The sequence below is a fragment of the Temnothorax longispinosus genome, chromosome 4 (assembly GCF_030848805.1).
Source record: "Temnothorax longispinosus isolate EJ_2023e chromosome 4, Tlon_JGU_v1, whole genome shotgun sequence".
NCBI classification, from domain to species: Eukaryota; Metazoa; Arthropoda; class Insecta; order Hymenoptera; family Formicidae; genus Temnothorax; species Temnothorax longispinosus.
This window is the reverse complement of record NC_092361.1, coordinates 15,420,657-15,439,113: the sequence shown is the minus strand read 5'-3', so window position 1 is coordinate 15,439,113 and position 18,457 is coordinate 15,420,657. Positions and strand designations below refer to the sequence as shown.

Sequence of the window (18,457 nt, the reverse complement as noted above, 5' to 3'; positions counted from 1 at the left end):
GAAGATGTAGATCAAACTCGAGATCAAAGGCACATTTGGGTTTTTTTAAATATAAAAATAGAAACAGTTAAAGATCTCTGAAGGAGGAAACGAAAGGTGTATTATTCTACTATAACTAAAATATTAAAAAACTGAGCTAATAGCTCTTAGCTATCTTTAAAATATTTATAAAAACGCTACACGTCAATTTTACTACAGTTTCGGCCTTAATAAACCTTAACAAGTTAGCGGATGTAGGTCGTTGCCATTAACCGGGCGGGCGTTGAACGCTCGCTCGGAAATTTGTTTCTAAACGCTAAAGTAATGCATGAATAATCAAGACCTGAACACCCGCACGCTGTAAAAATAGCGGCTGCGAAATTAACGCCCACGCGAGGATAGATAGCCGGGAGGATCTCAAAGGTACTATAATACGTGTTGTGAGAATTTTATAGTAACTGCAAACAGAGGAACGAATAACTCGAATGGGGGGGGGGGAATTAACAGCGGTAAAGAGAAAAGGCACGCTCCTCAAATTACCTGGCTCCTCCTTCTCGTCGGGACAAATATCCCTCGCGCAGATAACTTCGACCTCGAGAGTTCCCTTGCACATGTAGAAGCCCAGCTGTACTTCGCCGTTCTGTGCTCCTGTAATGTTTGCGATCGCAATCAAATGGATACGAAAGTATCCAAAAATTTTAATAAGAAAACTAATAAGATAAAATAAAGATTGATATAAGACATTCGAGATTTAATGAGTTAAAAAATAAACGCGATTTCAGCTTTGTGGTTTATCAATTTGAGTAAAATTATCTCAATCAGAGGTAGGTAATATTTTTATAAGGAAGAACTCTTTTTCGAGTCAGTCGAAATTATATTTTAGACAGAACTAAGAAAAAATATAGTATTTGCGAAAATAAATAATTTAATCTCAAGGGAACTAAAGGGGGGGGGGTGATATAATGGATATTTTACCACTGATTATTTTGTATCCTTTTGGCAGCAACTGTCCGCGACCCAGTTTCAGATCGACGCCATTTTCATTTCTCGCTGACTGACTGAAATAACAAAAGTTATGCCATAGAAATTCAATTACGTTTAATTTAATGAATATCAACTTAGGATGTGATTCAGAATTTCCATCCGCTCTTCTACCGTTGCATGTAGGTACGATAACCGAACTAAAATATCAACGACGCGATGATGTAAAGCGTAACTGATGAATTGATAAATAGACATTGAAAATATGAGTAGAACAGAGTGATTGATCCACTTTAACTTTTGTCACAAAAGATGGATCGCGTACCTCCATTTCTCGTCTTCGTCGGATTCGCTATTTCGATCGTAAAATCTCTCAGGAATCTCCTTGACGCTGTCTTTGCGCTCACCCCGCCCTACGAGTTGAAAAATATCTTTTTACACTATTGATCACATCGGACCGGCTGCAAATTGTATGGTGTTGCACGAGCAAGCAGAAATCTATCTTATCAAGATATTACTCGAATCTTATTCATTGAATGACAATACTCATGATGAAAATTCATAAATATTATCACGATCGACATTCCTGGATTTAGGCGATTTTCTACGTGCATATTTCCATACAGATTGCAGTTAAGTAGTTTTATTAAATAAAACAATTTACACCTGCCAATCAGAAGAGTCAGTTCTACGGGCTTGTAATTTCAAACTCAGTTTTTGTATGCAACACATCTCTCACAGAAGCTTCCTACTGAACAATACGACAGTTGCAAAGCATCTTCGGTCGTGTGAATTTCAAAATGATTCCAACAATCTATATTCTATCGTTAACGTAATTACGTTTCTAAAAATGTTTATTAAAATTTGTTTCGAACATCCGGTGGCACTTCAAATAAGCGATCGTGAAGATATTAGATAACTCTTTTTCTGGTCGTATATTGTATAATACTATAATGTACATGTAATTTTTATAATAGAAAATAAATAAAGTACATCATATATATCACTGTTTTACAATAATATCGATTTTTAAATTGCCGATAACGTCTACTTTATTATACAAGAATATGCAGTGAGGATTTCTATGCATGCAAATTCGATCGACGCCAATGGGGCTACTAGCCGAATCATGAAATTCAACAACCGAAGCTTCCTGAATTAGGTAAATGTATGTAATAAATTCCAAACGCGTTTTCTACATAGAAGTAAGATACAAACTTCGGCTCCAAAGTACCAATGATAGCAGGGAGTTTCAACTCTACGAAGAGGGAAGTTCGGTCTCGCTAGCTGTAATAAGATAATTAGAAGCTCGGAGAGCTAATAGAGTTCGTCCTTGTTCTATTGTTAACATATTCTTCTTGAAGTTCTCATTATGATTCTTATACATTTATACTTGCCCATATATTTATTTTAAGACACACATATCACTCTAATTCGAGCAAACGCTCTTTGTCAAAATTACAAATTTATAGATAAATTAAACATATATGGATTTTCATCTGAAATTATATTTTCTATCGATTTGTTTTTAGTTTTCCTGCTATAAGAAAAGATATTAGGATTTCTTACCCTATATATATTTCTCATTTATTTCTACAAGCATTATTGTACATTTCCCGAATTTATATATCTTTTACTTCTAATTTTTACATTAAAAAATTCTTTATTAAAAAATTCGATTGAAATATGTCATTTCATCCATATACATCATATTTGTACATTAACATTATCATTTTATACAAATGTTAATAAAATATTTTTGTATATAATATAAAAATATTTCTTGGTGCTATATATAAAAACTAGATGTCATAAAGTAGAAAATTTTAAATATATGTACAAGTAAGAATAATTAATATAAAATACATTTGTTAAAAGTTAAAGAGAAAAAAGATTAAGAACAATTTGGACTAGCAGACATAGTATAAAGAAAGAATCGGTAGAAAGATTTCGTATAGTCAGTATAGAGACAGTGTCAGATAAGTCAATCACACTAATAAAATGCTACTTGTCAGATGTTCGTGTCAATATAGAGCTAAAGACGTGCGACGATACGACGATGGCATTCGACTTCTCTTACCTAAGATCACGATTGTAGATAGCAACAGTGGTAGCAGTAAGTTGGCTAGCGTTCAAATTATCTATAAATGCTAATAGTGCGCTCAAGCAAATATTCCAAAGCGTTACTCGCTTCAATTGCTAAAAAATTTAGGAGAGAGAAGCAAAAAGGAAGTTGTGAAGGTTTTGCAGTAAGGAACGTGGATAAGGTATTTTGTATACTACTCACCTGTCTGCAGATGACTCGAAAAATTGCACTACTTCCGCAATGTATTGTTAGTTAAATAAATAACGTTTGTGCATGAGCAAACGTGTATGGATACATGTATGTGTATATGTGCTTGTAAAATTTAATCACCTATCCATCAATTATGAAAGTTATACGTGAAGTTGTTAATGTTACAATAACTAAAGATGTAAAGACTGATGTGCGCGTGTATTTTCTGAAACTATTAGGATATAATGGATATATTAATAAAGTTATAATTGGTAATCAAACTGAATTCACTACTTAAGAAATTTCAATTGTTAACAAAGTCAAATAAAATAATAAAAGCAATTTCAGGAAAAATGTTACATTTATTATTTTCAAGTAGTTATCTCGATCAAATTTACAGAAGATATAATCCTTGGAAAAGAGAAAAAAAAGAGATAAAGTTAATTATAGAAGATAGCAAGGAATTAATGTATACTAACTCCTTGGCGTTTAGAATGGTTAACTAGACTAATAAATGAGAGCAGAAGATGAAATGGAGTACGATTAACGCAAGCAGGAAATTAATGATATACCGAGAAGTTGCAAAACTGACAGAAGTATAATTAATCTCGTTGTAAAAAATTATATCACGATGGGATCACGAAAGAGACGCGTGCAAAGATGAAAGAAAATATTCCGCGGGTGGAGTTCGCCAACATGTTATCCCTTTTTTGTCTTATAATAAATAACATTTTGTACGTCTTTGAAAAGTACAACGTGTATCGGGGGAAAGACAAATTAATAGCACATGCACGCAGAGGGAGAGAAGAAATAAAATTGCAAGAAAAGCGACACGTGAGAGATATTAGAACGGTATTCTTTGTATATTAATATATCTATTTCTTTTTCATATTATTGATTACGTCATTGATTAGTAAAAAAGAGAACAGGATAAAACAATGGAAGAAAGTAAATATGGAAGGTTACAGAGAGAAAAAGAAACCGTGAGCGTATGACACACACAGACAAATTGCTGTTGCAATTGTTATAAAAAAATGCAATGTTGCAATGATTATAAAGATATTTGTTGCCTATGTAAATTTTGCCTGGAGATCTCTTCTGTTGAAAATGTGTTATTGTAATTAATATTTTATAAAATTGATTGTATTAGTAAGGAATTATGAAAAAATAAAATATTGCGAAATAAAATAAAATATTAATAATATCACCAAACTTCAATTGACTATAACTGGCATATTTATTCACAAAAAATCACATGGTAATGCCAGTTATAGTCAATTGAAGTTTGGTGATATTATTTTATATTCACTGGCAGAAAAAAACCTTTCCATTAAAATAAAATATTCATTATACCTTCGAATAAAACGTGGTGTTGCTAATGGAATTAATGTTTGGCTATAGAATTGTTAATTTTTTTAATACTAAAATCGCGTAAAAATTACCTTTGTAAAAAGAAAATAAAATGTTCATCAAATTGGAGTTGTAATATGAGAATTCAATCAAACTTGGAAATTTTTGAATCTAAAATCCTGTTTCTACTTTTCGTTTATTTACACCCGAACTAATGGATATTCTGATATCAATTTTGCTACGTCTACGTTTGACGTATCAATAAATCTACTCCGTTCTTATTCTCTCTCCGTTGCAGAATAAACACTACGATACCGTTTGTTAAAAGGGGAGTTTTAATTAAAGAGGCAAAATTTGGTAGCGAGATTCTGCTCAAAGTACAGATAGACAGAGAGTGATAGAGGAAAAGAGCGATAGACAGTGAGCGATAGAGAAAGAGTGTGTCTTACCGGAAGCCCGTAACGTTGGTTGACAGTGCCTTGCGATTATTTATCGAGGTGGTGTGGAGTGCGGCAATGGGAAGGAGGCCGAATTACCGGTCCTCGGAGACACAGGCTCGCACTGCCACACAGTAACTGTTGGGACTACGCACTCTGTTGTCGTTGTTGGTGGTCGATGGTGGTCGATTGGTTGGTTGGTTGGTTGGTTGATTGATTGGTTGATTGGTTGGTTGGTTGGTTGGTTGGTCGTGCGTGCGTGGCCCACGATTTGTCGTCGATAATCGGGGTGGTGACGATGGTCGATGGCGTTTCGACCGAGCGAACCAAGTGTTTCGCGATTCGAGTTGAGTACGAAGAGCGTTCAGAGTTTTGGCATTGGCAGACGGTGCCGACCGAGAAAGGATATCAAGATAATCAGCAATACAGTCAGTGAGGCGTCAAGTTCTAAGTGCACGCTGCGCTCGAGGCCGTGCACTTACGTGAACGAAGATATGCACATAGATGTTAACAGGAAGTCGGAGGGCGAGAAACTGATTAGGTGATTGCGATTCTTTTGATGACGTCGGGGACGCTTAATGATCGCTTCGATTATTAAGCGCAGCGACTTATACTGTCAACGAGATGAACGGCCGCATAATTCGGCCGATTTTTGTGCGAAAGCGAGGAAACTGAGTAGGGATAATTGTGAGGAGTACTTTGACCCATCGCGTTGAATTCATTCTCTTCACGTGCTTCAAAAACATCAGCCAGCTTCTTTCTCATGCACAATTTAAAGCCTGCTTCCTCGTAAATCTTCTAGTATCTTCATTAGCCGTCAGCAGATAAAAAATACGCTAATTCTGTGTTAAACTAAGTAAAGTTAATTCTACATCGCGGTGAAATATTACTTTGACTTTGTGAATTCTGTTAGCGTGTGCCATATTATGTAATAAACGTTCTTTTCATACGTTTAATTAATACTTTAGTAGAATAAAATGTCAAATACAATATTGTAAAGATTATGGAAATTGGATACATTCAATATGCTAATATACAAAAAGCACCAATATTGTCATTAAATATTAACTGCTTCGATTTTTATCTTTAATCGAAAAATTTTCATAATTATTAACGTATTATCACCGCAATCGACTTTGTACGTTCAGCACGTAGCAGAAGCCGCCAGCTAAAGCGACCGTTAAGCCTGAAAGATGAAGAAACGATAATCTGGCTGACAGAACGATCAGCAACGCATCATGGCACGCTTGGTGTCAATGCGGCAAACAACACTCGGAGGAGTGAATGAGAGGCTGAACAGCATAAGAACAAATAGAGATAGAAAGAAAGAGAGCAACAGAGAAAGAGCGGCAGATCACGGCGCGTAAAGTCACACACGTGCGTGCAACGGTATACAGAAGCACAACAGCGAATTATGTTTTCCGCTATTGTGGCGAACGGCGGTGGCGGTGGCAGCGGCGGCGATGACACTGTTTCTCGCTTCGTAAAAGCCTGAGGTACAGCCGTACAGCGAGAGAGAGCGAGAGAGAGAGAAAAGAGAGAGCAGGGGATTTGAGTCGTTACTGTCAGGCTGTGAGACGATACGAACAATCAGCAACAGGCAACAGCGGCGCGCAACAGCGATCGCAAAATACAGTTGAGCAGAGAGCGCACAGATCGTGATCGCGTTAACTTTTGCTGGTTTTGGTGGAGAACACATCGACCTCTTCGTGGAACGCAAGCAGAGCGAGAGACAGACACAAAGGCGGAATGAAACGTGGTGGCTTAATGCTCGATAAAACCACGTCGATTTACGAGCATTTCCGTCGACCGGGACGATGACTCCTCGAGACGTAAAAGCGGAGGATGATTGACGAACAAAGCTTGAAATTTTTCCGCAGATCCAAGCGAGAATGTCGCACGATGGATTTGTTTTTAAGCTCCACGATGGACCCACGCGGTAGTGATCGAGATGCTTTTCTACTTTTATTCTGACTCGATTCCATTCCGACGTCGACGAGTCAGTTCCGCGCAGCTAGACGAACCTGTGCGATGACTTTTTGGCGAGTGTTCGTTGGGGATTTGCAGTCTAATCCAGAAGCGAGGTAAACGCTGAATCAAGCATCGAGCGTATGAACGATGAGATAAGCGACGAGGCAATTGAGGATGTAAAACAGAAGGCGAGGATCGAAGGCGGTCATCGTCATGGTCGACATTATAGACACGAAAATCTGTTATCGAGTCGATCGTATCCCGAAGTCTTGTCAAAATCCTTTCCAGGTCGGGCTACTCCCGCTTTGAATCCGTCCGATTTAGATTCCACAAACTGGGACAAAAATGGCTTTTGACAAAAACGAGTGAGAAATTCCTCCGTGTATTAAGATCGTTCGCTCGGTCAAACCGCGCGGGGTCGACAGGACGTGATAGTGCGAGTTAGATAAATAATAATTGCATCGACATCCGAGTACAAAAATGTTGGATAATTGTTGGAAAAAGAAGGGTTTCTAATTCTACAAAAGAGTCGTACGATGTGGTTAAACATACAGGTGAGGGCTACACTGAATATAAATTAGGAACGTGATTATACGAAGTAAAAATTATATGTAATAAAAAGAATTGCAGATTATAATAATTTCAAAATATTTAGGAATTTAAAAAATACCTTTTTATGGCACACTGAAGTTGTACATCGAGATAATTATTGCGAAAGTGTTCTGCTTTCTTCGTGTCATATGATAGTATATAAAGACGTAACAGTAAAAATAAGAAATGTTTTCAGAATTTTTTGCCAAACAGTTTTTACTTCAAAAATTTACATTTTATAGAATAATTATATAGATTTACATTTAAATGGGATCTTTTCTTAATAAAAAATATGATATTTAATCTTTTAATTAATTCTATTACTTAACAAAAATTAAAAAAAAAATTTTTAATTCTTTACTTTTTGGTTTTATGTAGAAACAAGCGGAATATTTTTTAGAAATCGTAGAATAGTGAGTTAGTGAAATTTGATTTTCTATACACAAAAATTGTTTTCTGAAAATTGAAATAAAAAATAGGGAGAAAAACAATATTAATAAAGAGAAAGAAACAGGCAAGTGATTTATGTAACGTACACACATAACGAATATGGTCGGACAATCACATGTGAGACGAACACACATGTGTACGAACACTCAGATACAATGCACACACGCTCTCGCACACTTACATACATCTGGATGCACGAATTATGGTATGGCGTTTTATTAATGATTCTCTTAGTCGAGCCAGAGATAGTGACGGTGACCGTGATGGTCGCCAACGAGACGTTAAACAACAGTAACGGTGACAAAATAGAGAAAGACGGAAAAAGAGAAAAAGTGTATCACAAAATGCAGTAAAAATGGTTCGTGGAGGTGTGACGAATGGAGAGGTACAAAAGGCAAACAAACAGTCGGACGACGGACGAACGAACGAGCGAAATGATGGCCAAAAGAAGCGAGGAAAATGTTTATACTCACGGCTGCCGCGTTTCTTGTCGCCGGAGAGACTCATGGTCCTGCTGAGTTCGCCTTTGGTCGCCTTCAACGCTCGCAGACCCTCTAGGATCTCCTCGGGATCCCTCATCGGTCTGGTGAACGAGCTTCGCCGCCGATCGCGATTGTAATGCACTATAGCCGGCATGTCAGCCTCGCCCATGCTTCCACCTGGAACGAATTTAAATTAAGAGCAATTAGATACAATTACGAGAATCATACATTAATGATATTGAAGGACTGATGACATTTTTCATTCGTATTTCGCGAAATGAAATTTAATTCTAATATAGAACGAAAGTTCACAATTGTCCGTACAATTATTAAATAGAATAAATAGATTATAAATTGTTATACATATTTGTGATTTTCATTAAAGAAAAAAAAGAATGTTACGATGTCATTCTCTATGATGTTGCCCTTTTGTTTTTTTAATGCTTCTTTGATGCCTGCTATTTTTCACTTCGCGGTGCATCGATTTCTGTTGTTTACAACGTTTACACGAGCATCTTCTAGCTGAAGTGACGTAATCGAATAGCGATAATCGAGGAAGCTGTTACTTAAGCGTGCCAAGTGCTCCCAAGCAGAGGTACTCGAGGCTACCCAACAATAGCATCACGGATAGTCCCACTCTATCGTTATATCATCTTTGAAAAGGAGACAGAAGAAGGGGCGAGTTTGCTTGAAAATGGCCAGCTTGCAACGAAAAGCGGAACACGGTTTATTGGGTCGAGTATCCGCGAACAATGTCGAAAATTTTGACGAAAACATCTTTTAAAAACTTGAAATTTCAAAAATTTTAACGTTCTAAGATTTCGTTTAAGTTTTTTTGTACTGAATGTGTTATTTGGCAAATGTGTGCAAAATCGCTTGTAACACCAACTTAAAGATATATAAAAAAAACTTTATTATGGTGATTTACTATATAACAAATATATCATATCTAATGGATTTTAAGTTTAAATTTTACATTTACATTAAAAAAGATATTTGTCTATTTTTTTTTACTTATTATATCTCTTAATTTTGCACAATAATTAGACACTAAGAATTATTAATTAAGAAAATTAAATAGAATATTAAATAAGAATATTAAATAGAATAAAAATTTTCTTAAATTTCTCTGCGGAGAAGCTTGATATGAATTTAATTCAAGATATAATTTCTTTGTAATTAAAATTCTATCTTTCCGATTACAATACTATTAAATGCTCTCGTAATTATAAGCCTCGCATTAATTTCTCTTGGCCAAGAGACTAATGGAAATTAGTTGAGGGAGATCCTCTTACTGACGCGTCGTTGCATTCCCGCCAGCAATTTCTCCGAAAGAGAAATTGGATGGTATCGAATCTTTTTCGTGACGCTCACGTTTGCTGTCGGTGCCGCCTTGACTCTGGAAGCTGCTCCTGCGGCTACCCGGCAGAGATCTGCTGTAATCCCGGTTGAGCTCGTAAGGCTCGACCTCGAGTTGCTCGGATTGGCTGGAACCGCGTCTGGAATTGGCGTGCCAGGCATGGTCCGGATGCAGGAAGCAGAACTCCGGGCTACCGCTGTCGCTCTGCGTATCGTCGCTGTAGCTACGATCCCGCAGCTCCTTCCTAAATAATCTCTGGGCGACCTCCATCGATAGCGAACCGCGCGGCGAGCAATACGGCGACTTGCCTGTTCGAAGCCCGCGTGGATCCTCCAGCCGATACCTGACATTTCATAGATTGCGATACTTCGACATATAAACGGTTAACGAGATCTCAATTTTCGTATTGTTATTAATCATCGATTTGATTGCTGTACAAAATTACGTTAATTAGTTTATGTATCTATTTATATTTATTATTTATGAACAGTGAAGAGATTTCACGTATTAATATTAATATTTGATACATTTATAGTGCAATGCACATATTAATATCACATTAATATTTAATACATTTATAGTGCAACTAATAATATTTGAGACATTAATATTTAATTTAATACATTTATAGTGCAATTCATAATAATTAATAACATTTAAAATACTAATTCTATTCAATTTATAACAATTTCTAAATATTATAGCAATTATAGTTTAGCTGACTATAAAATTCATAGACTGTTTTATTGTTTTATAGTCAAGAACCGCGTGTCAAATGATCATTGCAGTTATCCAAACGCAAGAAGTGTTTCAATTTCTATCTGAAAAAAAATACACTTACCAAACTGCTCTATCATTTTCAAGCGCTCGCTGAACATCGACAGTGCATTCACCAAGGAACACATTATCGCCATCGGGACAGTAATCCCAGAGAGTCACCTCGATCGCACGTTCCATCAGGCTCTCGCCATCAACTCCAGTAAAGAACAATGTAGCGTTCCAGATAGGTTTCTGGGTCGGCTCAGCTACGATAGTTTTCAGCGGAGTTGCATCGCCGCTATAAAGGTCACGAGTGATTAATCAATCTTTCATTTTAAGCGTTCGAAGCATAGAGTAAAGATAAGTGAAGAAAGAGAAATCAATTTGTGAAATATCAATTGATCTGTCATGTTCTAATTTTATCTAATTTATTATTTTTACTTTGCTTCGTATCGTACGTTTTATACGGTCAAGAATCGATTTCGCGGAGGACCAACGTGTCGGATACATTCAGTCCAAGAATTTACGAGATGTCCATGGACTTACGATGGTGGAGCAAGGATAAGCTTTGCGAAAGCCTCCGGCAAGGTACCGAATCCGGTGTCTTCTCGCGCACATAAGTCGTCGGCCATGAAAACCGAAACGACCAATTCTTTGCGTTCCGTCTCGTACGAAACCTGGATCTGTATGCGGCCGGTCACCTGCCTCTCCTTCGCTATTTGTTCCTAAAAGATACGAGACCAATCTTAACATTTCTAGTGCATCGTAATCCGTAGGGTTGAAGATTTTTTAACCTGCTGGTGGAGATGAACGTTCCTTCATTTTCATAATTTAGATATAATTCTCAAAATATAAAGCAAATAGTAATAAAACGTTGATATTACAGTGGAGAATTATTGAAAGCAGTTATTAATATACATATAATAAATACAGAAATTTAAAACGAAATTCATTAACCAATTTATAGCAATCATGATAAAACCGATAAAACTCGAAAATAAAAGTATCATCTTAAAGGTATCTAAATTCTCCGCCAGAATACATCGAACGATTTTTTAATGGAACCTTCGTGCTCCACTCGCGGTTGTTGAGGAGACCGAAGCGGAATTCATTTTGCATGCAGAAGCAGTTTCGCGGTGGAGTTTTGTTGAGAAGATAAAACGAAGGAAAAGAATGTGAGCAAACTAAGAGCAGTCCTCGAGGTTTAATTTTATTCGTGTCAAGACCCATTTCATGACGCAGACCATACAAGTAGCAACTATGGGTGTGTGTGTGTGTGTGTGTACAGGGGTGTAATCCTAGAAAAGTACTGATCTGTTTCGCTCTTTTATTTAATTTTTATTTAACTTTTTCAAACTAGCTATTCGGGCCAATGATTTTCTCTAATTAATCCTAATTTATAATGAATATTTCTAATCTTTAAATTGAGATAGAAATCTGATATTACAAACAATTCATTGGCTCTTTTCAATATAGATAGGTTGACACAATTATAATTCCTTTATTATAGAGCTTATAAAAGATTTTGAATGTAAAGTTACAAAGATCTTTATCTTCGAATATCCTCGAAGAGTTAACAGAGAAATATTGGAAATCTTAAGATCTTTGAAAGCTTGAAAATCCATAGTTTCTACAATTTTGAAACTTAGACATCTCCAAAGACAGAGTTCCTTATCTTTAGAGCTTTATATAAAATGGAATCTTTTAATCCTTACATCTACGGATTTTCGGATTTTAAATATATTCCGGATTTCACCAAATTATTTTGTTACAGAGAGACATAAAAAAAGAGACATTATATATCGATCATATAATTGATATTATGTCATTAACATTATTTTAAGATTAACATTTATAATGTTTAATAATGTATTTAATAATAATTTTTATTTTACATTTATAATGTTTAATAATATTAATTAAATTTACCAATTAAATAACTATAATATTATAATATATATGTAAAATTCATTTTTTATTATTAATGAGTAAGGATAAATTGTGTGTGCTTGAAAGAGTTAAAACGGGATAACTCTATTCCCTTATTAAAATATAAATTATTATTTGATATTTTTATCTAAATAGCATTTAAGAAAACACATCATTGGATTACAACCCTGTACGTGCGATACAGTCAAGAAAAACGTTCGTTTGAAAGCAAGCTTTTGTTAATTTTCATTAATCTCTTTTTTTCGTCACGACCGACGATTTATATGTATTTATCCTCTAGGTCTTCTTCTCTTCTCCTTGTATTCTCTTCCGATGTTTCCACGACATCGCTTCACATATCTTCTCTGCATTCCAGCCTCGCATGCCTTCCCACGTGTCTAAGCCTTTTATTATCACGAAAAAAAAAACATAAATCGTCTATCACTCTTTCTCTTTTCACGTACGGTTTTCCCGAACTGTAAACTGTTTGCTACGTATTTACATATGTATATATATTGAAAAGGTTTCTTTCTACGCAAGCAACCATGTGTATCGTCGCAACGCGCTTCTTCGGCTGCAATAAGTCATACTGTAATGACGTACGTATTAAAGATAATACATCTATTGTAATTCAATGTCTGCAATTTAGTATTTTAACAATTAAAATTTAACATATATCTTTTGCATTCTCTCAAAAGAGCTTATATGAAAATTGATCGTATTGCTGTTCTATTTTAATGAAAATTGAAACCAATTGATATCATAGCTCTAATATTATTATAAAATATGAATTTCCGGATATAGGATATCAATTTGTGATATAAATACGAATCTAATATATCCTAACTTTCGAAACTGAAATTTGATGCAGAGTGTGGTAATTCCGTAACTAAACTTTTGATTAACATGCTAATTTCAAAACTATATTTTAGGACAATAATTTTTTAGATAAAGTATATATATTTACGAGAACTCTAGTCTAGTATTAATTTTTAAATTACATTTAGCGAATTTATTAATAAATAATATTAATCTAATATAATATTATTTTATAATAAAAGTAAAAGATTAATATATTTTAAATATATTATTAGATTTCTTAAATATTTATATTTTTAATATTTTAATATTTATTTGTAAATATTTATTAGTGGATTGATGAGCATTACGATATGCTTTTTTAACCATATCATTTAAAATGAAAAATGGAAACTACCACATGCGAAAAGATAATTAATGATCATAAGACGGCCGGGATTATGCTTGGAGATTATTTTTACGAACAATCTCTGTTAACAAGTGCGGTCTCGGTAATGGGAATAGAAAAGTTATCGCGGATAAAAGCGGACGAGGATGGGCAAATCTTTTTATCTCGATTTAAAGTAGAAAGTGAAAAATGAATTTTAATGAAGATGACGATGAGATTCTGGAAAGAAATCACGGCGAAAATAATCCAACTCGCTAACTTGCTATCTCTTCCCATTATCTTTTCATATAATAATTTTATATATTAAAATAGTGTATTGTCGCATATAATTTCGCTATTTAATAATCAACGTTAAAATTAGTAAAAATTATAAATCAAATATTCAAGGAATATTATCCTCTTAGAAATCCTCTTAGAAAATTCATCTGCTTTTTGTGACGTTTGCACGAGTTACGAATTGTTTATAGAACGTTTCTTAAATGATTAATTGTGTAAATTCAGACAATTAATTTTTTTCTATACATCGATATACCGTTCCGTTCTACAATACACGTGCACAAATTTTTTTGAAGCCGAAGAAGAGCCGTTGCGACAAGCGTTGATGTACAATGTCAGTCTACGGTTGTTTCTAAAGCGCGCATTTCCCCGGTATGACAATCGGCCAGCATTGTGACACGTTTCGCAACAACCGTCCCTCTTCCCCCCCCCCCCAGGAAAATTCATTCGATGTACTCGATGGAGAAGTGCGTCCATTAAATCTGCGCTTGTGCACATATACCTTCCGTGTCCGTATAATACCAGGGAAAAGCGAGAATGTTGACAACAACCAAACGCCCGCGTTTCCATCCGAGCGATCCGCGCGCTTGTTCGTCGTTACCGTTAAAGATTATCAGCTTCGCTGCCTCGTATAACCCGGTCGTTAAACATTGGATAAAAACGCTCAAGCTCCGCAAAGATTAAAAAAATAAAAAAAACAGGACGGACGGAGCCCTTGAATACTCGTTTATATTTATTTAACCGCGTGCTCGTCGAAACGCGTTGCATATCGATGGGACATTGAATTGTCGATTTCACACTGCCGTCGATTGCTATAGCCGCAGCATCACAATTGCGAGCGCGCCACAAGTGATACCTCTCGCAATGATGACAATGCGCTCGGACGTTTGGCATTTGTGCATCACTCAGGACGAGTTTGGTGTTCGTGTGTCTGCGCTCGCAACCAAAATTAAGGACAGCGGACAGATAGGGGGAAAAAAGAGAAAGAGAGAGACAGAGAGCCATACATGTGTGTGTACGTGGAGAAAGAGAGAGGTTGGTATACGATCTATGAACTGAAATTATCAGCTAAACAACGAGACAGCCATAGACGTACGAGAAAATTGGGGAGAGAGAAAGAAAGAGCGAGAGAGAGAGAGAGAGAAGAGAAAGAAAGGTGAGAAACGAGCCGCCAAGGAGGAAAAAAACGCTAGCGTACAACTAGAATTCGTGCCAGTTGGGAGAGAGTAGCGTGGAGGGCCAATATGCTAAACTTGCTCAACATGAACAACTTACATTTCGTCTTTTTCATTTCTCTTTCGTCTCAGCGGATCTATTGCTTTTTTTTGTTTCTGATCATTATAGGTCTATTTTTTTTTTAGTCTTTACACGGTGCGGTCAGCTTTTGTCAGCGGGTATATACAGGGAGACATACAGTTGCGTATATGCATGTATATATATATGTATATATATATGTATATATATGTATAATATAAAGAAACGTAGATGACATCGAATATGTACATTCGTATGAGTGGAAGTAACGGATTTACTTAAAGTAACGTAGAGCAAAGAGAGACGGAGCAGAGTGTGTAGAGATCCAGAGAGGAGTCTCGTGTAAGTCCATCGTACATCGGGGATGAGAAGAATCAGAGTTAGAGACAAATAGAAAGTGGAAGGAGGAAAGAGAGAGAGAGTGAGTGAGTGAGAACAGAGGGGGGACGAGATATCAATTGATCGTGATAGCGAGATATACGTAATCTAACGTAAAAGAGAAATGGAGGAGCTGTGCAAAAATGTGATAAGGAGAAAGAAACAGTTAGAGAGTGAGAACAGCGGGGACGAAGAAGATGGATATACATTTATACATATATATGATCTTTCTCTGGCAGGGTAAATTACGTAAAGAAAGATCGAGTGCCACAGCCTCCGTGTATGCATATAGAGTCGAGCTTCTCCGCGAGAATCTCCTTTAGCTTTTCCGCCGTTTCTCCTTTCCATTCAGCCTTTGGAGGCCGGCTCTTTCGTGAACGAGGAGAGGGCGAGCCTCATCGCGAATCCAAGGCTTTATAATTATACCGAGAAAATCTAGAACAGTGTCCAGCATGCTTTGCCGGGAGGAATTGGAGAGCACGTATCGCGCTACGTACATACACGTGTACGTGTTTATTAGTAATTTATAGAGAGAAATGTAACGTGACTTTTTATAAAGAGCAAACCTCTTTGAAATATCACTGTAAATTCGGCTTTCCATATTTGCAAACAGCTCTCTTCCTTTATCGAGCGTGTATTTATTTCGAAAAATCGTGACCAGGTAAAATGACAAAAATATAAATAAGCGATAAAATGCTACATTTAATCATATCCGCGTTTCGTATGCACAAGCATTTGGCAAATGCTTTGAACTTGAAAATATTCAAGCTCCGAACAAATCGACTGCATTATTCAATCGTTCTAATAAGCGGTACAAAAACGTTATTAACATACACGATATATTTTAACATAAATAAATCTCGCTCGACACTATTCCATTCCTTTCGAAGACTGTCGAAAGTAAAAGGTTCGCCGGTTATTCGGAGTGAGTTTCATAGTGAGAAATTCGACATTCGAGGTGCTTCGCGACGGATCGCTTCCAGGCGATTTTATTCCGCGCGAGATCAGCAATGAAGCAAAGAAAGGAGAACAGCAACGACACAACTCGCCCCAACTGACACTTTCGTTTTTGCGCGCTGCGCGTTTTCTTTTTTCTCGAATCTCGTTCTCGTTGCACGTTGCGCGTTTATTGTTAGCCACACGTCTTGCCGTCTCTTGACGTGAAACGAAAAATGAAAAGCGTGACATTCGTTCTCTCTCACGAAAGCGACGGGCACGCTCGCGCGCTGTCTTTCTTTTTTCCCCTTTTCCTTTTCTTTTGCGCCACCGCGTACTACGTCACTAGAGGGATCCCGGAGGATTCCCGCGAACGTCACTATTATCCAATTTTATCGTTTTAAATACTCTGCAAACGGACTCAAAGACAGCACGGTGCTTCTACGGTGATTTTTCAAGCGCGAATAAGCTCCTTTGATTCTGAATCTATCTTACTTTTTTTGAAAAATGTAAATTAAAAACGATAAATACGATTTTAAATCCGTAAAGATGTCTTTTAGAAGGGATGCAATTAGCTTCGTAAACTTCAAGTCCATTTACGAAGTATACGGTGTACAAAATCGATAAATGTAATCGTAGAGCTCGCGCCGAAAAGTCAATAAATCTCGCTTATTATAACCCTAGAAATACTAAAAATACTAGACGCGTTATTAATAGTTATAAAATTTATACATCTATAATATTTTCCACATAGATACGTCGTGGAGACTAATCTTATTACGTCGCTTAATAAACAACAAATTGCAGAAATCTTTATATTCTGCCTCGGTAATATTTAAGTGTTTCATCTTCCCCTACATTAACAAAGTTCTGACTCACGTCATTACTCGCTAAAGACGTTTAGAATCGACGCTGCAACGCTTTTGGAAATGGAGAAGTATATCGGACTTTACACGCGCGAGCTCTAAGAATTGCCAAGTAATAATGGTACACATGTTAGAGGCACCGTCTATATATTCGTCTTGTTCCTCTCGCGATGTCCACCACCGACAAGATATACAGAACGCGAACGGGGAAAGAACTTTTGGTATACAACACGTGGATTTGTGTTTCTTACATAGCGATAAAATATCGCATTCTCGTCAAACTGCTCTGATTTATCAGTGAACTCTGTTGATTCCGGAAATCGTTTTTCAGATATCTTTACGCGGTTCTACTATTTTATATAAATTTATATTTCTGTATAAATTCTGTTCCTGCATTTTATGAATATATACGTAGTGAGGATTAGATGTTAAATAAGTAAAATATGAGAGAATGAATTTAGCACTAAAATAATTCAAGGAATCACTGATAACAGATAAAATTTGTATGGGAATAATTTAGATGTGATTTTCAAAAGTAAATTTCGAGGGCATTTTTTAGAATTCACACATACAAAAGATAATAAGAGTAAAAATGTTCTTCTTCCTTACAAAACGTACATTGAGGAACGTAGTCACCTGCGCGAAGCTCCAACATCTTGTGCGCGAACGCGTTAAATTAAACCGATTTATTTAACATTATTATTTCGATGTATTTTCGCGTGGTTACTGGCCGAAAACGTTCGAGCTCGAGCGATTCGATTTTTCATTCCAATTTAATTATTTCAATATTATCAATATTCGTTTTTTAGTACACAAATAAACTGTCGCGCTTTTTGCATTCCCGCGCGCCGCGCCAAATTGAAACGACGAGAGAGAGTTCGGTTAGTTCGGTAGCTCACTTCACTCAAGCGCGTCGCCGACGGGCGACGAGTGGGCGAGTCGCGATCGGTGCGCGGTGCGCGTTTCCGCGTTTTAT

At 36.4% G+C, this 18,457-nt stretch overlaps 1 protein-coding gene across 6 annotated transcripts in view; it reads right to left on the bottom strand.

The window, feature by feature from the left end:
* The window catches only part of Fife (regulating synaptic membrane exocytosis protein fife), a 166,516-nt gene that overhangs the window by 9,515 nt on the left and 138,544 nt on the right, over positions 1 to 18,457 (bottom strand). For 4 of the 6 annotated variants that reach the window (XM_071774974.1, XM_071774973.1, XM_071774975.1 and 1 more), the window contains 7 exons: positions 11,182 to 11,360; positions 10,718 to 10,933; positions 9,891 to 10,219; positions 8,508 to 8,693; positions 1,286 to 1,373; positions 955 to 1,037; positions 520 to 627 (listed from right to left, as the gene is read on the bottom strand). In XM_071774974.1, coding sequence (XP_071631075.1) covers positions 520 to 627; positions 955 to 1,037; positions 1,286 to 1,373; positions 8,508 to 8,693; positions 9,891 to 10,219; positions 10,718 to 10,933; positions 11,182 to 11,360 — 1,189 coding nt within the window. Of the gene's footprint in view, positions 1 to 519; positions 628 to 954; positions 1,038 to 1,285; positions 1,374 to 5,034; positions 5,179 to 8,507; positions 8,694 to 9,890; positions 10,220 to 10,717; positions 10,934 to 11,181; positions 11,361 to 18,457 lie in introns of those variants that run through there. The other 2 variants (XR_011731526.1, XR_011731527.1) reach the window with 2 other exon arrangements.